Source organism: Anguilla anguilla, chromosome 11 (genome assembly GCF_013347855.1).
Source record: "Anguilla anguilla isolate fAngAng1 chromosome 11, fAngAng1.pri, whole genome shotgun sequence".
NCBI lineage: Eukaryota > Metazoa > Chordata > Actinopteri > Anguilliformes > Anguillidae > Anguilla > Anguilla anguilla.
Window position 1 is genome coordinate 25772078 of NC_049211.1, and position 27411 is coordinate 25799488.

Here is a 27411-nt window from a genome sequence, read left to right on the forward strand (position 1 = left end):
AGAAGCATGCAGAGGGGCAGCTGCAGCTCGGAGGCCGCACATACACCATAGAGACTCACGCTGGTGACTTTGCGGTAGATCTGCGCGGCGTTCTGGCACTCGGAGTACGGGTACTCGGAGGTGGCCATCTCCAGCATGCACATCCCGAAGGCGTACACGTCCACCGACTCGTCGTAGTGCTCCTCGTACATCTCCGGTGCCATGAACTCCGGGGTGCCTGCGAGGCGGAGGCAGCAGAGCCTGGTCTGAAACCTCCACTAGCCGAGCGCCACTGCATCTGTGCGGCTGCGCTATGAAAGGACAGCCCTCCTAACTGTGGACGACCCCTCACACTCACTTCCCTCATCATTTCAGAATGTGTCCTCGGGCAGAAGAACTAAGGGAAGACTCCTATAACAATTATTTGTCCCCTCTGCAGCTGCAAACCTGAGTGATGGACTGATCAGAGATCTGGACATTAGGATGTAGCTGATAGTGTCCAGAAGGTGTTTAGTGAAGGACTTTATGGTTGTCTGAGGTTTTGTTTTAATCTTGTAGCCCCTAATCAGAATACTATTTTCATCCCTGTATGTTCCCTGTGCTAAGCATTGAGCTGAAGGAAAATTGGCATGACCCATATTTAATGAACAATAGTTCATTAAATAGTTAATTAAATGGTGTATTATCTAGTATAATATTAATTATAGCATCACAGAATCACAAGTATTCCGTTCTGTAAGCTGACTCAGCCGCTCCCCCTCTTTTGCAGGGTGTTATCATATTCACCACCAGCAGGGGGAGCAGGGATCATCTTGGCTGTATCTGTTCCTTTACCAGGTAACTGAAAAATGTTCTGGTTGGATCTGGATGGTGAAATGATTGCTAAAAGGACTGTTAAGCCACCTTTAGATACCAATTATTATTTTCGCCAATTTCATAATAGACCATTTCAGAATATCATTGTTAAAGGCTTCACACATGTTCTATCCACTGTAATAAAAGCACAGAGTAAATATGGGACAGGAGTAAGGCTGGGAGGTGGGAGGGGACAGGGTGAGTAAGAGCAGTAAGGTTGGGAGGGAGTGGAGGGGATGGGGAGAGTAAAGGGAGTAAGTTTGGGAGAGGGAGGGAGGGGGAAGCAGCACCAGAAGATCCGGTGGGGAGCGGCAGCGGCGGGGGCCGTACCGATGACGCTCTTGGCGAAGGACGTGCGCATGAGCGTGGCCAGCCCCAGGTCCCCGATCTTGACGGAGCCGGTGGGGCCGGTGATGAAGATGTTGTCGCACTTGAGGTCGCGGTGCACGATGGGCGGGGTGCGCGTGTGCAGGAACTGCAGCCCCTTCAGGATCTGCCTGCACCAGCTGCGCAGCACTTTGGGCTTCATCACTTTAAAGCGCTTCAGGTACCTGCACCACAGGCACAGAGCAGGAGTCACAGGGGCACCCCTAACGCCCAATGCTGAAGTATTCACTCGCAATAAAAAACTGCCAATTCACTGCAAAAGAGCTACCAATTCAATTAAAACTGGGAAAACAACTGGAAACTGTTCTTCCATTGTTTAGTAACTACAGCACCATGAAAAAATATTTGCCCTCTTCCTGATTTCCTCTATTATTACATATTTGTCACACTGAATGGCCTCAGATCTTCAGACAAAATGTAATATTAGACAAAGGGTAAACACAGGACTCCACAATAAGAAAGAAAGTGGGCAAAAATGGGATTCATGTGGGAGTAGCAAGGTGGAAACCATTGCTAACCAAGAAAAACATCAATGCTAGTCTCACATTTGCAAAAAAGCAGCCGGATGCGATAAAGCCTTGTGGGATAATGTTCTGTGGGCAGATGAGTCAAAGTGGAACTTTTTGGATGACACGGGTCCCATTATGCCTGGCGTAAAGCAAATGCAGCATTTCACAGTAAGAACATCATACCAACAGTCAAACACGGTGATGGTAGTGTGATGGTGTGGGGATGCTTTGCTGCCTCAGGACCTGGACGACTTGCCATTATTGATGGAACCATGAATACTGCTCTGCAACAGAAAATCCTTAAGGAGAACGTCCGGTCATCTGTCCGTGAGCTAAAGCTTAAGCGCGATTGGAATATGCAGCAAGACAATGACCTGTTTTTTCACGGCGCTGTCCTGTTACTGAACTATTTGACTAAATAACTACTTTTGGATTAACCAGGTCTGCCTGAAAGCTGAGACAACTGAAAGTCAAAATGAATATGAAAATGAGTAATAATGTCAGCATGGTTAGGATCCCCTAGGACAGGTTATCAGGACGGCTAGAGCAGCAGGGTTAGAGCAGCGGGCCTCACTAACGTTTTGAGGGTGCCGGAGGTCATGAGCTCGGTCACCAGGACGATGCACTTCTTGCCCCTCAGGACGGACTCCCAGGAGTCGTAGAAGCGCACGATGTTGGGGTGCTGCAGGCCCTTCAGCATCTCCGCCTCCTCCTTAAAGCGCTGCTGCTCCGCCTTGGTCAGCTTGCGGTCCTGAGGAGGAGAGAGAAACACAACTCTGAGCATGGGCCCGGGGCCTGAGGAGGGAAGAGAAATATAGCTCTGTCACAACTGCGTTCCTGAACTGCAAGTACGCTAAAAGCAAGTACACACTATAATCCCCAGATGTGTACTTCCATTCTTGAAAGGACCCAGAATGCCAAGTATGCACTGGTGCACACTTGTATGTGCTTTGTTCCCAGAGATGGCTGCACTAAGCATAACACCCAATATTTCCATTAGTTACCACTTGCAAAACCAGAGAAATTTGTTTACAGATGTAATCCTTAGAAAAGTAACCAATATCTGGTTAGTAAGCATAATTGCACTGTTTTACAGGATGCATTTAATAAATATGGAACTGTACTTCAAGTGACAATGGCAATAACTGCATTAAAATAACCACAGATTATCCTTCACTTGCAAGCCATCATAGCTAGCTAGTTAACATTAGCTAAGACTATCAATTCAAAAATCCAGCAAACACTGGCATGCTTATCTACAGTAAGTAGTTCATTCTAACTCATTTGTTATTTCACTTGGCAGCTACAAGGACTTAATTAAAAAGTACTTTTTACATAGGCCAGCAACCAAGCAGTACTTGGAATCAGTAGGAGTATCAAACACAGCTAGCTCCCAGGTAACTGATGATAGCAGTACAATCACAGGAACAGGAGATATCCCCTGTTGCGTGATACAGCACAGAAACATCCCTCAGAACAGAACCATGACCCCCCAAAATAGTTACACATATATACAAGGTAAAGAAGGAATCATGGTCAAGTGAACTTTAGATGAATAATCATGGAAATACTTGTTTAATAATTGTTTATGAGGCACAAATGCTTGAATAATAAGTTGAGTATCATTTTTACTGCAGTAATAAAGATAAGACAAGTGCATGCACTCGTTCTGCGCTTTAAACAATAGGAAGCGCTTTAACAGCAGGGAATGCCACACTCCTATTGTTAAAATACTGGAGCACTGGAGTGGCCCGCCTCTATAAATAAACCATGGAGCGCCCCTGCACAGCTCTGACTGTGGGGCGAGGCCGGAGGAGGCAGAGAAACACAGCTGAGGGCCCAGAACACGGCTGTAAGCACAGTTCTGTGGGCGTATGTCATCAGATTAGGAGGGGCAGCAGCTATACCAAGCACGACAACTTAACTGAAAGACAAATTACTTGATTAAATTTAATGGGCTCGTTTAAAAAGCATAACTGACATTTAAAGTGCGGGGAAATGTAAATGGCTTTTACAGGCAACCATTTGCATAACTTGTCTATAAATACTGTGTTATACCTGAGTCATCTGTGTAGGACATGTCAACTGCAACATCAACGCTGCAGTAAAGTGCAACCATGACAGCACCTTCAATAACAGTACATACAGGCAACCACCAGATGGCACTAAGGGGATACAGACAGTGCCGCTGGTCTAGACAACGCCCCCCTTCTGACTGAGTGAGAAACCTCTACTCCTGTTCAGCCCAGGAAGATTCCCCTATTACAGCACACTCTGCAGAATTAGCTCACTGGCAGAGAGCAGGTGGCCTGGCCAATAAGATCAGTCCAACTCAGGAGGAATATGGGTTCATTTCCATATTATGCTCATACAATATCATTATTAATTTATGACAGCTATCTTATGAGGTTAATTTGATCTGCTGTCTTACATTTCAAAGACAAACGCACGCAGATAATGCTGCCTTTTCCACTGTTTTCACTTCCTTGCCCCTTTCAGCCATTTCATGGGATAAAGCATAGAAGCTGACAAATCAGTGGAGGATTCACATTTATGACGTTATAAACCTTTCTTTGTCATGTACGCTGATTCTATATGTGTCATAGTATAGCTAACACCAAAATCAGAGGAGCTGTATCTGTTCCATGTTTTTTGGTAACAAGCCCATACTACACTCAGGTCAGTAATGAGTCCACACTGCACTCAGAGATTGGTCATACTGCAGTATAGTAACACAGTCACCCCTGTCTTTGTCATTTAGGTTAAAACTCCTGTACAGGCCTATAAGAATAATAGTGAGGCAATTCCTGTCTATTTACCATCCTCTCAGTCATTCATATCCACTATATTGTGCTGCGCAGTTTTTTTTCTATTTATGTTCAGTAGGTTATGTAATTTTTTAAATCTCCATGGCGATTTTTATCTATATGACTACACTTCCCCTTTCCCCATTCCCCATTCATCTGTTCCCAGTTCCTCCCTCTATTCAAGTTCAGCTCTCTTCTCCCCTGTCCTTTTTTGGAAGTTGCTGTGGGGGCCACCACTCCTCCCCTCCCCCCTCCCATCTCTGCGTGTCTTCCCCCATCCCCTCCCCCTTTTGCTTTAGGAAATTCAAGTTGAAGCATGAAAAGCACTATGACTGGTCAGGGACAGGAGACACCCCCCCCCCCCCAGTCAGTCTGGCTCCTCCCTCCAATCGGCTCTGTCCCTCACCGTCTCGCTCACCCCCTGGGTCACTCCAGGTCAGCAGCGTTCGTTACGATAATTATCTGTCATGTCACATTCGCCCAGACACAAACACACACATACATCCCCACCCCCAACCACACACACACACACACACACACACACCCGTCCACCCCCACACACCCCCGCTGAGGCCGAAAAACAGATGCTCAGCTACAAATTATCACTGTTACCCCCTCAAATTAAACCATCATTGTCTGCGATCTGAGGATAGTCTCATTACAGCAGGACATTCGTATCTGACCTTTAAACATATTAATGCTGTATACAGACAGGTCATCAAGTGTTATATCTTTATCCTGGTAAAGATGATTTGCAGATACTGCTGCTAGTATACGTATTTGTACACAATATCAGCCTGATCATCAACAGCATGTAATTCAGACTGATACGTATAGTGCAGTTTTAATTCACTCAGCAGAGTGCTATGAGAGGAGCAGAAGAGTAAGAAAGCACAGAGACAGACAGAGAAAGGAGAGAGAGAGCGGCGAGGAGGGGGGCAGACACGGATAGAAACAAAAAGAGAAAGAAAGAGAGAGGGGGTCACAAAGAGAGAAAGAGAGGGAGAGCGATAAAGGGAGGGGGTGGCCATGAAAGAATATCATTGTGTGAGCCAGTGTCCGGAGAGAATGGCAGTGGGAGTCTTTCTCCGTCCAGCGAGAGAGTGAATAAACTAGTCACTCAATACCGCAATATATCTGCTGCACACTTACTACTGCTGCTGAGTGTGTGTGTGTGTCGTTCCAGCTCATGCACACACATATATCATCTGCTTGTTAATGTCACACAAAGTGCAAAATGATACCTTGTGTTTTCAAAGCATGACTTAGATTTGAAAGGCTATTGTAACATATAAAGGAAATATTTGTATTACATCACTGATGGCGGTCGGTGTTCTGGCACTTGGCGAGTGGTTCAGAAGGGGGAGCCAATCAGGACTGGTGATCCCAGAGGTGTGTGACGGCAGGAGAGCCGTACAGCGGTGGGCTTGCGTAGGCCCATAAGTCAGGGCCTGACCCAGCCTGACCCCGTGGACTCTGGGACGCTTTTGGACCTCCAACCTGTTGGGGTTGAGCTGCGGGGTCGCGTGGGCCGCACGGGGACGAGGGGCGCGGTGTGGGGGAACCGCGTCTCGGCTTACCGCCTGCCGTGCGGCTGAGTGGGAGAGCGGGTCTGAGTGCGAATGGGCTTCGGCCTTAGCCTAGCTTAGCCTAGCTCTCTCAGCCCAGCCCTCTCCACCGCTCAATACCAAACACCGTCTTCTGTTACAGCATTTCATTTCATTTGATTCTGCATCCCCAGAGCCAACCTTTTACTGTACATACAAACAATAATGCTCCACACACCAGAGAGACAGACAGAGAGAGAGAGAGAGAGAGAGAGAAAGAGAGAGAGAGAGCAGAGAGATCACATTATTTCTGTGTAATATTATATTAATGATTCCACGTATTACATTACATTACATTACATTACAGGCATTTGGCAGACGCTCTTATCCAGAGCGACACACAACAAAGTGTATAACCATAACCAGGAACAAGTATGACGAAACCCCTAGAGAGAAGTACCGGTCCAAGTGCATGGAACAACCGCATAGTTCAACTTGGACCCTGAAGGTTAAACTGATTAACACTAACAACGAGAACGGCAACAACGCAGTCTATGGAAAAAATACAAGCAGTAGTTAAGACAGTTTATGCACCTAAGTCACCTACGAAACAGCTGCCTAGTTACAACCCTAAGCTTACAGTCATTTACAGGGGGGTAGGGAGGGATGGGGAGAGGTGCAGCCTGAAGAGGTGAGTCTTCAGTCGTCGTTTGAAATGGGTCAGTGTCTCAGCTGTTCTGACCTCCACGGGGAAGTCATTCCACCACCGTGGGGCCAGAACAGACAGGAGACGTGTTCTGGAAGTGCAGGTGCGAAGAGGGGGAGGTGCTAGGCGTCCTGAGGTAGCAGAACGGAGGGATCTGGCTGGCAACGGTATGTGCTTTGGAAAGTGTTTTGGTTTGTTGTTTCAATAATCAAATTGAAAGAGAAAGACAGATAGATGTGTGCTATAGGCAGATTTAAAAGTAAATTTCTTGACATGATCCAATTTTGATATTGTATTATAAGTTTGAAGTTGTTTTTTGACTTGGACTTGGGTACACGTGAGTGCGAGAGAGTGCGATAATGTGTGTGTGAGAGAAAGATAATGTGTCTGTAGAGTTGCTGTGTAGCAGTATAGATGTGATCACTGCCTCTACAAACAACATAACTGTGCTGAAACCACAACTACTGCCTCTCCTGTTACTAATTTACTGCCATTAACGTTCCTACAACAACTGCAATAATCATTACACATTGCTTTTAATCCTTACAGAAATAAAATTTACTGCAATATTATATAAGTATGTGGACTGACAAAAAATATAAATAACCTATATTTCACCCTAGTGCCTTTCCTGAGAAAATACTGCAATATTTGTAGACAACAATACGTATGCTGGCCCCATATACTGTGTTCAATATGTTGAATATATTTAATTTAATTATTTTTTCAATATTTTCCATCACCCAAAAAAAAAATTAGTAATATATTGTTATATTGTTGTTTGGCAGTCTCCATATGTCAACATGTAACTGAAATATTCACTGAAATATATCCACACACCCAGCAAATATGTCTGCAGAGGCCACTGACATTCCAGTGTTAAAAAAAACTACACTATGCTGAAAGTCTCCTAAATGTTCTAGATCCTGCTGATAGTTTGCATATCAGACATGCCCATACACGTTTATAGCCACGTTTCTATCGAGCCATTTGCACATTTGAAGTTTCAAATAAGAAAAGCTGAATGTAAATGGCAAATCTTAAAAAAAAAAATCCCAAATATCATAAAAAAGTTTTCACGCTCACTTGAGGTCCTTCAATGAAGTGATTAATCAAAAGAGCGATGGGAACAGAATTTACGAATAAATGATGCCGCAGGGCATGAGCTTGTGTTTTCCAACAAATGACCCGATCAAGCTGCACAGGAGGTTGAAAATAATTCACGCAAAGACTGCTCGTAAAATTCCAGAGCTCCATGACTTCCCAGAACAGTTTTACATTCCCATTTGTATGGCACCTCGTCGTGGTTGAATGGCCATCGCCTCTGACATTAAAATACTGGCACTTGCGTTATCACATTTGCCGCCATCCGGAATAAAAAAATATAGCCAGGGACAGCTTGCATAAATGAGTTATTACATCCCCGATGGCAAGGAGTTCCTGAAAACCCCTCTCCATTTTGGATATGTTTGATCACATCATCGTGTCTCGCCGTGTGGTCACAGATTGTTTATTCACTGAAAATGACTTCAGGGAAACGCACCTGAATCACATTTTTAGATAGTCAAATTCTCAATAATCTGCATAACATTTGCGTAAAATTAGAATGGAAACAGCTCACTGACAGGCTCACCACCGTGATGAGCTCCTGATTTCCTGCTGACAATAAGACAAAACAACCTACAAGCCTCAAATTTGTCAACAAAAATTTTTTTCTGGTGAATGGATCAAATGCAGCAGCTTCCGTGGTCTTGCGCTGCATGCGCCCCTGTGCACGCGGGCTGCAGGGCTGCAGGGCTGCAGACGGGCGAGCATGAGGGCGTTCCTGCAGCCGGCTGCACGCTGCCGCTCAGCTGCTTGCGCACAGCAGCGTCGGGTCCTGTTTTCCCACTGATGTGTCATGAAACCTGTAGCGGCGCGCCGCGCGTATCAAGTGAACCCCGTAATTCACTCTGATGGGTTGTTGACATTTTCTTTTTCTCCCTTTATGCACCAAGGGAAAAACTGTAAAACCAATAGCTGCGGCGTTTTGGGGGGAAATGGTCTCTGGGAGACCTGCGTGGGGACAGGATGTGAGCGGATTATTAAAGGTAACAAGGCATTGTAAATAGCCCCATGGGAGTTCCTATGAATACTATTGGGTTTAGCTTTATTATGTGTGCGAGGATCCAGACCAAGACAAACAAACAGGAAAATTATGCACACAGGTGGCTGGAGACAACCCTAAAGGGCTTGATTAGCATTTTAGCACCAAACACGAAATCTCCTTAGGCCTACATATTTGTAATAACAATGATAACCTCAATACAAATGCTCACATTCCATAATAATCTCTGCACACTAAAACTAAGGTCATGTAGGCGTGTAGACTACCATTACATGTTAAGTTGCAAACTTTTGCAAGACAGCTTAGCCATACCCGGAAATGGCTTAAGCATGAGCCTGGCATACGCCTCAGCGTGACTGTTGTACAGACTGCTTAGCTCAGGGCTCGTGTGAGACTGGAGTCCTTCCCTGCACTGTCCACTGCCAGGCTTCTCTTGAGCAAGATAAAGTCCACTCTGTGACTCTGTCCACTCTATCAGTCTTTCCACTCTGTGATTGCCCACTCTATCCGTATTTCCACTCTGTGACTGCCCACTCTATCCGTCTTTCCACTCTGTGACAGTCCACTCTATCAGTTTTTCCACTCTATCACTCCGTCCAGTCTATGTTGTGTGCACGTTCTTTTCTCAAGGCACAGAAACTATAGGCCTCACCTCAATCTAACTGCAAAGCCACTTCTCTTCAACTCTGACCAAGGCTTTGAAGCGCATGCCATGTTTTTCATATTTCTAGCTAAATATTATGATTCTGACCTTTGATGAGATTAAATCAAATGTATACTTGTTAGTCCAGCAACATTCTGTTGAAGCAAACCCGGATTTGAGATGTTACGCACTTTGGCCTAAACCTAATACCATTCTGGCTTGAGGCCTCAGTTTGAATTTGAATCCAGCCCCCTTTGTCATGAGGAATGCATTATTGCCCCTTGAGACTTCTTAAATTCTGCTTTGTAACCTTCTCAGTGAAAACAATAGTACAAGGGGCTTATTCAGGATTCAGGTTTTCTCCTCTGTGTGTACTGGTAACAATGGTAGTGCAGCCACTGCAAGCAATATGACTTACCTGTGTGCTCTGTGCCATAGTGCATGTATTGGGTATGTTCCCCTCTCTGTGCCATAGTGTCTGTGTTGGGCATGTTCTCTGTTTCATAGTGCCTGTGTTGGGCATGTTCTCCCTGTCCATAGTGCCTGTGTTGTGCATATTCTCTCTGTGCCATAGTGCCTGTGTTGGGTATGTTCTCTCTGTGCTATAGTGCCTGTGTTGGGCATGTTCTCCCTGTCCATAGTGTCTGTGTTGGGCATGTTCTCTCTGTGCCATAGTGTCTGTGTTGGGTATATTCTCTCTGAGCCATAGTGTCTGTGTTGGGCATGTTCTCTCTGTGCCATAGTGTCTGTGTTGTGCATGTTCTCTCTGTGCCATAGTGTCTGTGTTGGGTATGTTCTCTCTGTGCCATAGTGTCTGTGTTGGGTATGTTCTCTCTGTGCCATAGTATCTGTGTTGGGCATGTTCTCTCTGTGTCATAGTGCCTGTGTTGGGCATGTTCTCTCTGTGTCATAGTGCCTGTGTTGGGTATGTTCTCTCTGTGCCATGGTATCTGTGTTGGGCATGTTATCTCTGTGTCATAGTGCCTGTGTTGGGTATGTTGCTCTGTGCCATAGTGTCTGTGTTGGGTATGTTCCCCTCTGTCTGTGAGTTCTCTGTAATCAGTCAGCTGTGTTTCTGCTCCAGTTGTGCTGTGAGTTCTGGGGATTGTGGCAGACACCCACTGTAATTAACTTCCCATCTCTGCTTGAACGCTCACTCAGACACACAGACAGTGACACTCACACACACGCGCACACACACACATATACAACACACACACACACATGCAAAACACGAGCGCACGAACAAACACACACACACAAACACATGTGCACACACCGACACATACACTGACATTCTCTCTGACACATATACACACCCAGTTCCTTCACACACAGACCCCCAGATGCGTACGCTGGCACAAACATGCACACTCACACTCTCTCATACACACACAGACACACACCCTTGCTGACATGCACACTGACATACGCACATGCACACTCATGCTCTCACACACTTGCACACATTCACATAATCACACACAGGGCCTGCTAGGTTATGGGGGTACACAATAGCCCCACCTGCCTCTACTGCAGAGGAAAGTAGGATCTCAGCAGACGCTGTACAAGCGACTGATTAAAAAGGCTAATGGTTCCTTCAGAGCTAAAGCACGGCGGAGGGGAACAGAGGGAACAGGATGAGAGGAGGAGAGAGGGACGAGACAACAGCACTCACTTTTGGCTTCAGTTTCCCACTCTCTCACCCTGCACTAATGCAGCTAATCTCCATTGTGCGTGTGAGAGTGCGTGTGTATGTGTGATGACAGTATCTGCCATCACCTACTGGGAGGGGTGCTGTCCCTCTGACCACTGTGTGTTCTGGTGGTCGCAGTGCTTCCCGTCTTTTAAATGCTGTTATTGTTTAGCTCGCTTCTTTTTGGGAGTTGTTCCCCATGTCATGGCCGGCCTCGAATGTTTAAAGATACTGCTGCCCTTTCTCCCTCTCTCTCCCTCCCCCCTCTCTCTACCTCTTCCTCTCTTTCTCTCCTGCGCTCACTCTTTCTCTCCCTCTCCCTGTCTCTCTCTCTCCATAAAAGGGTTGATGTTGTGGAGTGCAGGCTCTCACAGTCTCCTGCATGCATCAATACAGAACTAGGGCTAACAAAGAGCCATAAATTAATGTCATATGTTTATGGAATGAACTGACAAGCAGGATTATATCCACTGTAATTTAAAAAAGCGGGCACTTAAAACTCGCTTGAAAAAAAAAAACATTGCATAAACGTCACCTGACCACCCCCCAAAAATGCAATAAAAATACCTCTGATCTACTAGACAAAATGGCAATGAGGTGAATGTCTGTAAAAGTCAAAAAGAAAACCGCACACTTAGGCACCACAATTCTATTACCAACGTTTCAATTTTGAATGAGGTGAATGTCAGCACTTCGAGAAAGATTTGGATGACATCATGCGCGGGCGCTACACTTTCTTTCTGTGTGCGCAACGACTCGGAAAGAGTCAGACGCGTTCGTGCTTGCAGCTTTGGGAATTGGCACAGACGGCTCTCTGCGGATCCATTGCTTTCCTCTGCCTGAGAGAGGCCCGAGCCGCAGCGCGTGAAGGAACTCCGCAGCCAGGGGGCACACTCTGCAGAGAAAGGCCCCTGCAGGAGAGCTAACGGCTGTCCCGGCTCGCGGCTATCGCTGTGTTTCCGCTGGCGGGGGCGGGTCCCTGAGCGCGCCGAGCGTAGGTGCTGCCCTGTCTCCAGAGCGGGGCCGAAGCCCAGGGGGGCCGGTGCAGGTTTAATGGTGGACGTGGGGGTGGGCGGGGCCGACTCGCCCGCCTCTTGCCCTGTCACACAGGGATTAGCCCAGGCTGTTGTGAGGGATTAACGCCAAACCAGACACATGACCAGGGAGGCATCTAGGCGGAACACCGCCACGCAAACAAGCTGATAAATCTTCCTGAGTGATGTAACGCGAGGAAGGCATACCCTCTCCCTCTTCTTTCTCTCTACTCTGTGCCTCCGCTAATGGAATTGGAACACAATATCCTGCAAAACTGTAAATGAGTGGACTTCAAATATATAGTGACGTCTGTAATGTGCGGAACAAGACATTTATTTCTTGATTTAGCACTGTACTCCACTATTGTAGATTTGTAATCGACAATTCACATGTGGGTATTTTACAATTTGGTTTCACCATGTAGAAATGACAACTTCTTATACCTAGTCCCCCATTTCAGGGCATCATAATATTTGGGACATACTACTGTCATGTTAATGGAAGTAGTCATATTTAGTACTTTGTGGCATATCTTTTGCATGCAATGACTGCTTGAAGTCTGTGGCCGACAGACATCACCAGGTGTTGAGTATCTTCTCTGGTGATGCTCTGCCAGGCCTGTACTGCAACCATCTTCAGCTCCTGCTTGTTTCTGGGGCTACTTGCCTTCAGTTTTCTCTTCAGCAAATGAAACGCATGGTCAATCAGATTCAGATCAGGTGACTGGCTTGGCCAGTCAAGAATTTTCCAGTTTTTGGCATTGAAAAACTCCTTTGCTGCTTTAGCAGCATGTTTTGGATAAGAGGATGAATGCATATTGTTCGTAAATGAATGCGGTTGCCAGTTCATGTTCATTTACATAAGGAAACACCGTAGCAATCCCATGTAAGGCATGCTGCCTCCAGGGTCGTGTGCAAACATCAGCCGTTCCTTGCTCTCCACAACGTATATGCACCCCATATGCATGGTCCTGAAAGATGCGCTCTCTCCCCAAGGCACGATTAGTAAAGTAATCAAAAAGTAACAGATACGCCATTGCTAAATGATGGGTTTGGCTATGTGCTTGTGGGTCTTTATATATCAATATCAATCATCAATCACTTTTATCAATAAATAAAATCAATTACATGCGTGTCCAACAATGTTATTATCGTAAACTAAAGCAAAGACAAAAACTATGTGAGAGAAAAAATATGGTAAACTGAACTAAAAATAAAAATGAGAGTTCTTGAAAAACGAAACTATTATTCATATAATATGAATATAATAATTGTATTGATAAAAATGTTGTTATTACTGTGATGTTTGTCATATTTAAAATGACTGGCATGCATAATAAAGCATTCAAAATAGAAAAATCTTACAGTATACTGTATGTATGCCTTAACACTTGTTATAGATTTTAATTTTACCAAAGATCAAAATTCAGATAAGAAATAAATTATGAATTCCAAAATGCTCATAGAAATGTTCATTTTGTGAACAAGGCCCATTGTGTTGCTGCTGGATGAAGTGCCGTCCAATGAGTTTGGAGGCATTTGGTTGAATTGCGCAGATAAGATGCTTATGTACACTTCAGAATTCACTGAGCTGCTGCTACATCATCACTGAAGACTGAAGTGAGCCAGTACCCGAGGCATCCATACATGCCCAAACCATAACACCCCCTCACAAAGTTTCAAAACTGGGGGGGTGCTTTGGATCTAGGGCAGTTCCTTTTGGCCTCCACACTTTGCTCTTGCTATCACTCTGATACAACTGAATCTTGGTTTCATACAGTATGTCCACAAGACCTTTTCCACAACAACACTGCAGGCTCTTTAATGTATTTCTTAGCAAACTGTAACCGGGCCATCCTGTTTTTCTGGCTAACTAGTGATTTGATATTGCCGTGTAGTTCTGTGTGTGACGTCTTTTGAGGACAGGAGTCCCTGGCACATCCACGCCCACCTCCTGAAGAGTGTTTCTTATCTGTTGGACAGATGATTGGGGGGTTTTCATCATTTTGGTAAGAATTCTTTTATCATCAACTGTAGAAGTCATCCTTGGCCAACCAGGCCCTTTGTTATTATTGAGGTCATCAGTGCTCTCTTTCTTCTTAATGATGTTTACCAACCAACTAGTTGATTTTGGTAAGCATAGGGTATGGCCTATGTCTCTGACAGTTTTTTTTCTTATTATTTCACAGCTTCATAATGGCTTCCTAATTCATTGGCACAATTCTGGTCCTCTTGTTGACAAACGCCAATAGCAGATTCCAAAGGCAATCAAAAGCCTAGGATCAAGACTAGATACTGAAAGCTCTCTTATACCAGCACTAAGGAAGCAACTGAACACGCCTGACTATTCAGGAACACCTGTGAAACCATTTGTCTCAAACATTATGGCTTCTTGAAATGGGGGAACTATGTATAAAATGTGATGTACTTACTACATGGAAAAACCAAAATGTATAAAAAATATCATTAAATAACAGCTGAGAAACTGTTAACCACATGTGAATTGTTTGAGTACAAATCTGAAATTGTAGAGTACAGAGTACAGAGCCAAATCAAGAAAAAAATATGTCTTTGTCCCTAACATTACGGAGCTCACTGTGTATATATATATATGTATCCATCAAACTCCCATATTACTGACCAGAATGCATTCAGCAGTGCAGGGATGGTGAGGGAGGCTTCATGATTTCTGATCATATGCAGACAATGACTCACTGATACCACAAAATCACAGACTAATCATTGGACCGGTCTGTCCTGATCTCTGCGGTCTTCGGTGACTTTGCTTTGATCGGCTCCCTGCACACTTCACTCTTCCTTTTCCCTCCTCCTTTCTCTTACTACCTCCTTCTTTCTCTCCACCTGTTGCCCCTTCTTGATTCTGCTGGTACCCCTAACTCAGGAAGCCTGATTCAATAACAACCGGAACAGAGCTAACCGCCACTCTGAGGTGAAACACAACACCTTTCCAACAGGACACGTTCTCCACCACTGTGATCCACTCGATACCGCGCTGCTTCGTGCTGTAGGCTAAACGCACATTAAACATTTACCTCCCCATTTAGCTCCAGTGTTTCAGCTTTTACCCTAAACCTCACAGTTAATCAGCTCACATTGTTAGTTAATTAACTAGGTGCCGCTATGCCCATGAAAATGTTCTTTTCTAAGTAACAAGGGAGTGATCGACAACCTGTTCAGGGGTCGCCAAATATGAATCCAGATAGCATTGAAAACAGCCAGATCTTGCACAAAAAAGGATTGTTTATCCATGACTGTTTAAACTGAGCTCTTTCCTCAACCTCTTTAGATCTTGCCCCCTCCCGCCCTCCTCTCACTCTCCCTCTCTGACCCGCAGGTCAGCGAGATGCAATTCTTCCTTTGAGAGTGGCGACAGAGTGATTTCTCTTCTCTTTTCATCCCTGCCTAGGACACAGTTCTTCCGCCTCACAATGAATAACACAGAGACATTTCGCCATTTACTGCCGTAGTCTCCCAGGTAACGCCATTCCAACTCAATTTCATATTTACACAGTCCACGCGAACGCATGCCTATGCACAAGCTGGTCTTAAAGCTACCCACAGAAAGCAAGTGAGATGGGCAAATCTGCATTACAACTGACAGGACAACCCAACCAGCTGCTAACATTACTCTTACAAATACACTATTTGGATGTGTACAGATAATTGTATTGCGATATTTTTTTCTTCCAGAAGCTGACCAATGTTCTGGAAAATGTTCTCTTTTTTTCATTTGTTGGTGAAAACCATGTTACTACAGAAAAGAACTTGTGATTTCCACAAATAAGCGAGTATAATGCTCAGAAATGCTCAGACACAGTTCAATGATAAAAAACTGGGAATACCTCCCTCTATAATTGCATGTTGAGTGCATCTAAGATCAGCTCTGAAGGAGAAGCATAATGGAAAGAAAATAACAGTAATTTTTTTGCACTCAGTAAAACACAAATTTTAATGCACTTCTCGACACATTGACAGATGCATTTATTAAGAGTGCGTGAAGCAGTGTAAGTTGGGCTGGGTTGTCAGAAGCTACCTTTGTCTGCAGACTGCTGCTGAGGCCTTGCCTTTAGAGGCCATGCCATCATTAACTTGCTTTGAACTCTCAGGCCCATATTCTTAAAGAATATTAAAATGACAGTGCTGATCTGGAATCAGTTCTGTCTGCATAAGGTTAGGTTGTGGACCAGGGGAAAACTGATCCTAGATCAGCACTCCTACTCTGAGTGAATATGGCCCTGTTTCCCCAGTGTGTAATATCCTTATAGTGCTTTCCTTTTTTAAGTGATAGGCTACAATCTATGTGAAATTACTCCATATGACATATTATTTAACAGTCTACAGTTTGTACTGCACTGCTACCAATAAAAGTAGCAACTTTATCTAGCACCTGTCAACTACAAACAGGTCTAAAATCAATGTGTAATTTGACTTCATTTTCCAGTCTCAACCTTGATGTCTCCAAGGTTCTACTCTAGCAGGGGCTAAAGGGTGGGTCAGCTGTAGAGGGACAGAGATACTGCACAAGTCTGTTTAGTTACTTTAGTTACACTCACATATTTCACTATTTGATTATCACCAAAAATAAAATCAGCAGGGGTTAGCTACTCTAAAGTCAGTATTTTTTAGTCATCCATTACTCGTTTTGAATCATCTACATCCCGAACAACATAATGTGTGGGAGGAAACATATGTGAGGGACACCAGTGGTAGCTTGCTTGGCCAGCAAGGCATAATGGGTTTTTTGACTGTTAGCAATGGACTCAATGGAAGATGAAATAGTTGTGGTTGGCAGAGATTTATTTGGTGAAGCTTGAGTTAGGACTAGTGTTGCTCAGACAGACCTTTAAATGTACTAAAATGTACTTGTATACAATGCCAAATCATGTAGAACAGGTTATTATTTTTGTGTACAGCTTTAAAAGAAATTATATGTTATTACACTTCATGGTAAATGATAAGTCAATCTTTAAATCATGTAATGTCCTTTTAAAACACTTGTGCATAAAGACAAGAAAACCGGAATGTTCTCTCTTTCCCACAACTTCCAGTTTAAGCTTTGCAACTTCTGGTTTTTTATCCGAATACTGATACAAGCAGCTTTGTTGGTTGAACAGAGATGCAGATACAGATGAGTGTTGACTGTATACCTAATGCATGCACTCTTGGACTGTGGGACTGCAGCTATTTCAAACCACATGTGCTGCACCTCAGACTTTACGCATTATACATTAATACAACCAGATAATTAATGGATGAGCTAAGGTTTAGCATCTTGCCACTCAGGACTTGAACCTGCAATCTTCAGGTTATAAATGCAGTTGCCTAATTTCTCCTGAGCTTTGTTGTCTGAGCACAGACCTGGAGGGAAAGGGCGCGCTCACCTGCAGCTCACACCATGCCACCTCCACCCAGGTGTCCGTGTCCAGTCCCTTGTAGACGGTCTTGAAGGCTCCCCTTCCCAGCTCGATGTCGAACTTGAGGAAGCGGCCGCCAGGGGATGTGGCCACCGCCTTCATCTCCGCCTCCTCCTCCTGCTCGCGGTCCCGCTCCCTGCCTCTGTGTGCGGGGCTGGAGGAGGCGGGGGCGCTCTTGCCCGCGTCCTGGGCGGCGATGCCCTCGGAGGCCGCGGTGGGGGCGTCGGCCGCCTGCTGCCCGGCGCCGCCTATGGCAAACACCGAGTCGGAGCTTCTGAGACCCGCGGCAGGGGCGCTCATCGGTGCCCCCTGCGTGTCCTCCACCTCGTCCTCTTCCTCGCACAGCTCCACGCTCTTGCGGAAGAAGCGCTTGTTCTCCCTCCTGGGCCGGTGGCCCTGGGCGGCGGGGGAGGACGGCGTGGAGGCGGACAGCGGCCCCACGGGTGTCACCCCTCCCTGCTCCTCGCCCGTCTCCCCTCCCCCTTTCCTCTTCTCCGTCCGGGAGGAAGGGAAGTCGTACGGGGTGCTGCGGGTCCTCTCCCGTTCTCGGCCTGCTCCCCCATCTTGCTCCGCCCCTTCTTTCCCCTCTCCGTCTGCATCGCCCTTTGGCTCCACCCCCTCCTCTCTCTGTCTGCCTCCCCCGCTCTCTCGCGCAGTCCCTGCCTCCCTCCCAGCCTGTCTGCCAGCCCCGCCCTCTCTCGCTGATCCCGCCTCCCTCTCCGTCTCTCCATCAGGTTTCTCAGAGGAGTCCTCTGTGGCCGTGGGCTCTCCGGGGTCAGTAGCCATGGGGACGGTTCTGTCCCACTCCTCCCCCACCCTTCCCTCCTTCTCGCCCTCCTTCGCACTCGTTCTCCGTCGGTCCCCGTCTCTTTCTCTTCCGGTGGTCACCTTTCCCCTTCTTCTTTTGTCCCTCCTTCCTGCTGCCTTTCTTCCAGCTGGAGGAGCCTCTGTTTTACTCTAGTGCTATTGTGTCCTGTCTTTCCTTCTCTCCATCTCCAGCTCGCTTGTGCCCTTTCTCACCCTCTTAGGGCAGAAAACTCAATAAATACCTACAAATAATTTAAAAATAAATATGTACATGTATTCAGAGGAGGGATGTTCCCAAATCTATGTGTGCAAAGCTGCCCTTCCTCGTCTTCACTTCTTCACAGAATGAGGGGAATATTTTCGGGCAAACCCTAAAAAAAACAGAGAAAAACAACAGCAGCACATCAATATTCTGTACCAAAAAAGCACATGGAAAATAAAGCATGTTCCAGAAAATGCGGTCTTTTCAGTACATAAACTGTGATGGTTAGGTTGACAGACTTGCACAGAGGGCTGACCCTTTCATGACACTGAGGAGAGATTCGATCCTAACATCAGAGACACATCTGCAAACACGCGACACGCAACGCACACCATGTGCCACGCAACATGACCCACATGGTGAAAGGGGAAGAGAAGTTCAGCAGCCTCTCAGCGGGAGACAGCTTGAGGTAGCATGCCTCTAACGCTGCGTTCAGAAGGTACCACATGACCATTCACAAGCTAAAACATCACCTAAATAAAGCAGTTAAAACGCTGACTCTTTAAAAGGCAACTATGAGCATCTAGGAAATTAAAACAGAGTGAATGGCAGTTTGAGTAATAAACAGACTAATTTAAATTCCATCAGAAAATTGTTATATCTTTGTTGCTACCCAAAGAATTTCAATTGAAAATGTCTATGTGAAGAAGTCTGTACGCCGCCTGTTTAGCTGGCAGTTGGTGCTTGGGGAACGCCCTTCTTACTCCTTCGCAATTCTAATAGGCGGCTGCCTAAGGTGTGCGTATCATTTAATTACAATCCTTTGTGATGTATGCTGCCAAAAGCATACAAAATATGCTTTTTGAACAAATAATAACCAACGTGGTGTACGAAAAGGAGTGCAGCTAATAGATAATCAAATGCTTGGCAATTGAAAATGCAGCTATGCAGCTAAAACATCTAGATGTTCTGATTGAACACCCGGCTATATTTGGTTGAAAAGTGAAATCTTTCTAGCCAGGCTACATCAAGGTAAAACCTGAGCTAAATTAAAGCTAACCGGATATAACCTAGTCCGTTTTAGGTCAAAACGTCTCTCAACCTAGATTTCCACCTATCTAGACATCTAGATTTGGGCTTTTGCTCACTGGGATGTTACACAAGACTGACCACAAAACAACTCCACTGCCAAGAAGCCTTTTCCGTGTGCTACTACCCTGTACCCTCAATGTAATATTTAGCCCAATTAGATCGATAATGTCCATCTCACAGTCAAAAGATTTTTTGGATAATTACCTTAATGTTAGTATGCATGCATCTACATTTATCATCATATGAATTCACTCATTTCCTATTTGCCCAAATTTTATCTAAATAATGCAAGACATTTCCATAATTTTTTTCTGCATCACACAATAAACATTTCTGCAAACAGACATGGCCTGTTTAGGAAGTCGCATGCGTGCATCGATTCTGCTGTCATTTCCACACCAGGGCCTTTGAGACAATGCAGTGGTCTGAGGTGAAAATGTGTAGGCGCATTTCACATTGCACCAAAAGAGTTTCCGTTCCACAGCTTCACTCTGCGGGTCTGGCCACAGCACACAAAAACAGCTTCGGCTGGAAACAACAGTGCTGTAACAAGCCATTTCTGTTCTTATGATGGAATTTTTTTTTTCTTAAAGATCAAGGCACTGATCAACAGTGATGATAGAGGCTGTGGCGAAACGAACAGGGGCAGAAACTCTCTAGTCCCAAACGCAAATCACTCAAGGAATTTGGGCATGTTCAGTGATCCTCAGTAAGTGAGTAAATGCTGTGGGGAGATTATCCCAGTTCTGCCGAGGGATCACGTCCACAGATCTACAAATGTGCAGCACTGGCAACCATCGAGAGACTCCAGGAAGCACTTCTCAGAATGACCCGACTGGCAAGAATTACACACAGCCAAAGGTGCTGAATTGCATCTGATAAGATGCGTGTTTTTGTGATCACACAAAAAATATGCAAGATTGGTGTGCATTCGCAGGGCCCATTAGCCAATACAGGGTCATTATGATTAATAATTCATGAGGCAATACGGGCCATTTCATCATGTTTAATTCATAAGCCAGGGGCCGGGCGGGGTTGAATGCCACAGCTATGCACTGGGGGAAATAAAGGAGTTGAATTCTCATATTAATCGTGGTCAGCAGCGCTCGCACTCATTGCCCACACAGTCACAAAGGATTCAGCGCTTGATGATTATTGGTGATTTATTTATCAGCGGTGATTTACTCATCGGCTGTATGTGAGTTTTCACCGCTCCGCACTGCCTCTGTTGATGGGACAGGGGTGTGAGTGGGGCCTCCACTGCACACGGCTCTTCTGTTTCTCCCTTCCCCTGTGTCTCTGTCCCCCTGTGTTCCCGCCTCCCCCACCCCCTCCCCCGTACCCCTACTCTCTCTCACACGCAGGCAGGGGAACCCAGTCAGCGCAGACACTGGCAGGGACTGGAAATCACTAATTATACAGCGGAGTAACTCATTCATGGCTGACTGCAGACTGATTACTGCACAGTGCCATGAACAAACACAAATACACCTTGCATAACACACGCACATGCCTTACAACACCGATGCACTACACACACGTGAAACACACACATGCATACCTTACAACACCCACAATCTAAACATAGTTACGCAGTAAAAGATACACATACACATACGCACACACACACTAAATCATATCCATTGTGTCAGTTCCTTTTACTGACCCTGTGCCTAAGCGCCTGTGCCTAACAGGCAGTGCAATACAGCATGAAGTGAATGAGAAAGGGACGTGACACAGCAAGACAAAGAGAGTGGGAAGTGAGAGACAGAGACAGAGAGAACAGAGCCAAAAACTGCCGGACAAAAAAATAAAACTCCCTCTCAACACTAATGTTATCTTCCTGCTTTCACCTACTCAACAGGGCCTCAACCTTACACTGCTGGAGCCATACTGTCAGACTTAAGCCAACAGCCATTGTGAAAAGCATCAAAATGAATCACCTTTGAAAAGATAAAAACCCAGTTCTTAGAGTAATAATTATTACCTTAGGAACATACCGTAAACTTCAATGTTTAAAAATGCTGGTACAATGTGCAATGTATAGGGCCTCATAAAATCGCCTTTACTTCTCTCAAATGCCTTTTTTTTTTTCATTTTCAGATTTTACAAATATTTGTGGATTCAGGTTTTTTAAATGTTATCAAATTACATATTTTTATTTATTGTTACCATCATTCAGTGTGCGTCCTTGTGTGTAAACATGATGAGTAATAAAAAAAAACCATTCAAACACCATTTCAACAGAAGTGCTTCCATAACAGTGCCTGACATTATAAAGTGCTTAAGGGACTTAATGTACTCATTTCTTATATATAAGCAAAAATTAAATTAAATTGTGCAATTGCAACAATTCAGAAATCTTAGCTAAAAGTCACTTTGAAAATCAACGAGTGACTCTCGGAAGTTTTGTTACTTGGTAATCGGGGGCCTGTATCACAAAGCAGGATTACTGAGTTAGCTGGATAACAGCACGGAGTAAAACCCAGAACAACTTTTTACTTCATCAATGTTCCAGATTTGGGAGGGTTCCAGGTTTTACTCAGTGCACTTATTCAGCTACCTAAGTAATCCAGCCTTGTGATACAGGCCCCAAACATTTTAGCTGTTTTGTGACTTTATAGGGCAATTGTTGGTTTATTTATGCTACATCTGCTGACTTTTAATGTATATTTGTAGATCGTTATGTGATGTAATAGGACTTAATCCTATTAAAATATCCTAAACGTGTGATAATGATTATGTGATTTCTTTACAATGGAATGAACGGGAAATGGCTCAGAATTTGCAATTCAATGTAAATACCCAAATTATGCAAAAATATGTTATGCAATGAAGTGGATTCTACTGTATTATCATTGAACTACACTGTTTTGCCTATATGTGAGGATTGCTCGAAGAAATAAAATTCTGAAAAGAATTTTAATGTTGTTGAAGGTACAAGTAACACCACGGACAAAAAGTATGGTGCATTCTTTGAGTGAATGTACAAAAACAATTTAAATACATTAAGATGGCATTTGTGTCGATTCATTAAGTTAAAAGGTAAATCAATATTGTACTCTACGTTATGGGTGACAATAATGAAATGCATTTCAAGGAATTTCAATTCCAAATACCACTGTTGCTGTAGAATGACCCACTTACAATGTGTTAATCCAGTAGCTATAAGCAATATTTCCCCCAAATCCCAGCACTTACAAAATGTAACCCTTTAATAAATATTTCAACTGTTCCAATTTTTTTGTTTTTGTCATGTCTCATATTTTTATAGGCTACATCTGAATGCATTGTGGTGGTCTCCTTGAAGACCATAACTTTACATTCTAAATGTAGCTAAATATAGGGAGAAGATGGTGGCAGTAAAGCCAGACTGTCCGCAGGCGCTGTCACGCAAAGTCATCAGCTAAGCCCTATTCTGAGCCAGGGCTTTCCAGTCTGTTAGCAAACATTCACAGGGAACATAAGCCAACAGAAGAAAGTTTGAATATGTTTGAGAAAGTTTGCCTTGTTGCATCCACATCTGCTTGAAGAAGAAATGTTATCTTCTATAATATCTCTCTCTATAATATATTTCAGAATTGGAACTGTATAGTTGCCAGTTCTCTTATATTCAGTAATCTGAACCAGAGGTGGGCTTTAAGACATCAGGCTTTGTTTTATTGCTAAAATGGGTCTCCAAATACTGTATACCTGGACAGTCTGCCCAGGTGAAGACTATGTGTGCGAACCACTGATATATTCAAAATTGCCATTTGGGGATGACAAGCAGTAGATATATGCTGTATTTTCAGAAATTACAACCGTCTGTCAGTGAACGGCCAGTTTGTGCAACACATACAGTAAGCACAGCACAAGCTTTATTTTGGATTTCATTCATCATTCATTAAGTTTTATCATTTTTCATCTACTACGTCTATGTACCCATAACATACTATGTATGTGGGGAGAACTGAGAGAGACCAAGACTGAGAGACAGAAAGTGGGAAGCAGTGGGAAAGAGAAACAGAGCACACAGAGAAGAACAAACACAGAGGGAGGGAAGGAGAGAGAAACAGAAAGGAAGGAAGGTAGAAAAGCAAGATGGATAATCATTAAAGGAGAGGAGTGGAAAGGGGAGAGGAATTTGGGAATCCAGTTGAGTGACATTCCTGCTAGACAGAGCTCCATGTCTGTACTTAAAGAGACACACATGCACGCTCACACACTTGTGCGCGTGCCCTCATGTGCAACATGTGCACATGCACACTGTTTTGGTCACAATGAGTTTGTATTGTGAATGCAAAATATCTCCCAAGGATAATTGCATTGGATGAGAGCCATGAGACTAAGGCACAGGTGCAACAGCACATAAAAAGCAGGCAAAAAGTGAAAAAAAGTGAAAGTTTCAATTAATGTTTGGCAATCACAAAGTTTCCATTAATGTTTGTCGATCACAGAAATATTAAATTTGAGCTGCACACTAAAATGTGCAGAAAAGTGTAAGGAACAGAGAAAAGTCGTGAGAAAGAGGGTAAACATTCCTGAAAAACATGCTCTTATCTGCCTGTGCCTTTAGGGCAAGGAGGTTTCACAGAACTACAGTACATACCGGACAGAGCAATTACAGAACATCAAACTCCTTCCTTCATTCTGCCTTTCTATCTTTCCCTCTCTCCCTCTATCTCCCTCCCTCTCTCTCTCTCATATACACAATCTCATTATCCCATATGTACACACAGTTTCTCACACACACACAACCTTACATAAATCCATAGGCTTACACACACTTGCTCAGTCACACACACACGCAGCCTTACATAAACGACATACACACACTGGCATACACACAGGCATACACACACTTCAGACATTGGGTAAGGTATCTACAGAACATCTACACAGTTCTCTTCACACAGGCCAAGTAGCAGAGTTCTAGAACACAGTTCAGTGAAAATGACCGAACATTACATACTGTACAACTTATTCTTTATCGGTTAATATATCAAACAATCCTGACTTTAATTTTAAATCTCTGCTATGTACATTCAGTGTGCTTCATAATGTTTGAGACAAAGACATACATTTTCTTGATTTGGCTCTGTACTCCACTATTGTCGATTTGTAATCGACAATTCAGAAGTGCATATTCTCAGTGCTTGTATTTAATAAGGGTATTTTATACATGTGAGTTCCACCATGTAGAAATTACAACACTTTTTATATACAGCCCCCCATTTCAGGACACCATAATATTTGGGACATATTAATGTTATGTAAATTAGTCATGTTTAATACTTTGTTGCATATCCTTTGGATGTAATGATTGCTTGAAGTCTGCAACCCACATCACCAGGTGATGCTCTGCCAGGCCTGTACTGCAACCATCTTCAGTTCCTGCTTGTTTCAGGGGCTAGTTGCCTTAGGTTTTCTCTTCAGCATATGAAACGCATATTCAATTAGATTCATATCAGGTGAATGACTTGGCCAGTCAAGAATTTTACAGTTTTTAGCTTTGAAAAACTTTGTTGCTTTAGCAGTATGTTTGGAATCATTGTCTTGCTGTAGGAAAAAGCTCCATCCAAAAGCAAATGTTTGAACTTGAGCAGATAAAATGCTTCTGTACACTTCAGAATTCATTCTGCTGCTGTCATCAGCAGTTACATCATCAATGAAGCCAAGTGATCTAGTATCTGTGCAAGCCAAACACCCCCATGTTTTACAGATTGGGGGGGGGGGGGCTTTGATCCTGGGCAGTTACTTTCGGCCTCCACACTTTGCTTTTGCCATCACTCTGACCTTTTTCCAGAACTCTGCAGGCTCTTTTAGGTTCTTTTTAGCAAACTGTAGCCTGGCCGTCTTGTTTTTGCAGCAAACTAGTGGTCTGCATCTTGCAGTGTAGCCTCTATTCTCAGGTTTCTGAAGACTTCTGCGGACTGTGGTTACTGAAACATCCAAGCCTGCCCCCTGAAGAGTGTTTCTTATCTGTCAGACAAGTGTTTGGGGGTTTTTCTTCATTTTGCTGAGAATTTTCTGTCATCAAATGTAGAGGTCTTCCTTAGCCTACGAGGTCCTTTCTGATTACAGAACTCACCAGTGGTCTCTTTGCTCTCAATGATGTTCCAAACTGTTGATTTTGGTAAGCCCAAGGTTTGGCCTATGTCCCTGACTATTTTTGTCCTATTTTTCAGCCTCATAATGGCTTCCTTGACTTTAATTAGGACTCTGGTACTCATGTTGACAAATGCCAATAACAGGCCCCAAGGGCAATCAAAAACCTAGAATAAAGACTAGATACTGAAAAGCTCTCTTAAACCTGCACTAAGGAAGCAATTCAACACACCTGACAAATCAGAAACACCTGTGAATCCACTTGTTCCAAACATTATGGTGCCATGAAATGGGGGGACCATGTATTAAAAGTGCTGTAATTTCTACATGGTGAAACCAAAATGTATACAAACACTCTTTATTAAAAGATGAAAATCTGCACTTTAACAACGTGTGAATTGAAAATTTGAACATTAACAACGTGTGAATTGATAGAATAAAAATCAAAAATTGTGGAATACAGAGCCAAATCAAAAAGAAATGTCCCAAGCATTATGTAGCTCACTGCATATAGTTCTAAACATGGTTCACCAATGCATGCTCATCAGGCCCAGACCATTATTCCTCCTCCACCAAACTTTACAGTTGGCACTATGCATTCGGGTAGGTAGTGTTCTTCTGGCTATACTTGTATACTTTGCACCACTCCAGCCAAGCTAGGCATTGCGCATGGTGATCTTAGCCTTGTATGCAGTTGCTCTGTCATGGAAACTCATTTCATGAAGCTCCCGACAAACAGTTATTGTTCTGACATTGCTCCAGAGGCAGTCTGGAACTTGGTAGTGAGTGTTGCAACTGATGACAGACAATTTAAATGCTTTACAGGCTTCAGCACTCGGCTGTCGCGTTCTTCAAGCTTGTGTAGCCTACCGCTTCGCGGCTGAGCTGTTGTTGCTTCTAGATGTTTCCACCTCATAACAGTTGACCGGAGCAGCTCTAGCAGGTCCGAAATGTGACAAACTGACTTCCTATGACACAGTGCCACGTTGAAAGTCACTGAGCTCTTAAGTGCAACCCATTCAACCGCCAATGTTTGTCTATGGAGACTGCATGGCTACATTTATGAACCTGTTAGCAATGGGTGTGGCTAAAGTAGCCGAACCCACTAATTAGAAGGGGTGTCTACATACTTTTGGTCAACATACTTGGGCAAGGCTTGACCAGATCTGGATCTGGGAGAAGGGGCTAATGATCTGAAACCATTCAGCTTGTCATAGCTATATGCAGTAATACAGGAAATCAAGAAGGGGGCAAATACTTTTTTCACAGCACTGTATGATCACTTCAAAAAAATTAAATTTGGGGAAAATGTTGCATTGATTGACAGCTATAAAATATTCATACAGCACAGCAGCACAGGAGCAGGCAGAGAAAAAAAAGTGCAGCAGTTAGGTTCTAACTTCCTCATGAGTTTCAGTGAAACACATTATGAACAGATATTCAGTTTAGCCAATGGTACTGTTTTACTGTTCCATTTTCTTTGTTTGTATAATATTTTAAACATTATTTATAATG

The 27411-nt window shown here is 44.0% G+C and overlaps 1 protein-coding gene and 1 long non-coding RNA gene across 11 annotated transcripts in view; one reads left to right on the top strand and one right to left on the bottom strand.

Annotated features, from left to right (window-relative positions):
* The window catches only part of si:dkey-151g10.3 (serine/threonine-protein kinase WNK3), a 60072-nt gene that overhangs the window by 24595 nt on the left and 8066 nt on the right, over positions 1-27411 (bottom strand). For all 10 annotated transcript variants that reach the window (XM_035381776.1, XM_035381782.1, XM_035381781.1 and 7 more), the window contains exons 2-5: positions 17673-18883; positions 2309-2481; positions 1165-1385; positions 60-217 (exon numbers count right to left, since the gene is read on the bottom strand). In XM_035381776.1, coding sequence (XP_035237667.1) covers positions 60-217; positions 1165-1385; positions 2309-2481; positions 17673-18491 — 1371 coding nt within the window. In that variant the 5' untranslated portion in view covers positions 18492-18883. The remainder of the gene's footprint in view (positions 1-59; positions 218-1164; positions 1386-2308; positions 2482-17672; positions 18884-27411) is intronic.
* On the top strand, positions 6921-14576 carry LOC118207788. Its single transcript, XR_004761455.1, has 3 exons — positions 6921-6957; positions 14169-14279; positions 14460-14576. It is a non-coding gene; the product is annotated as an uncharacterized LOC118207788 (long non-coding RNA).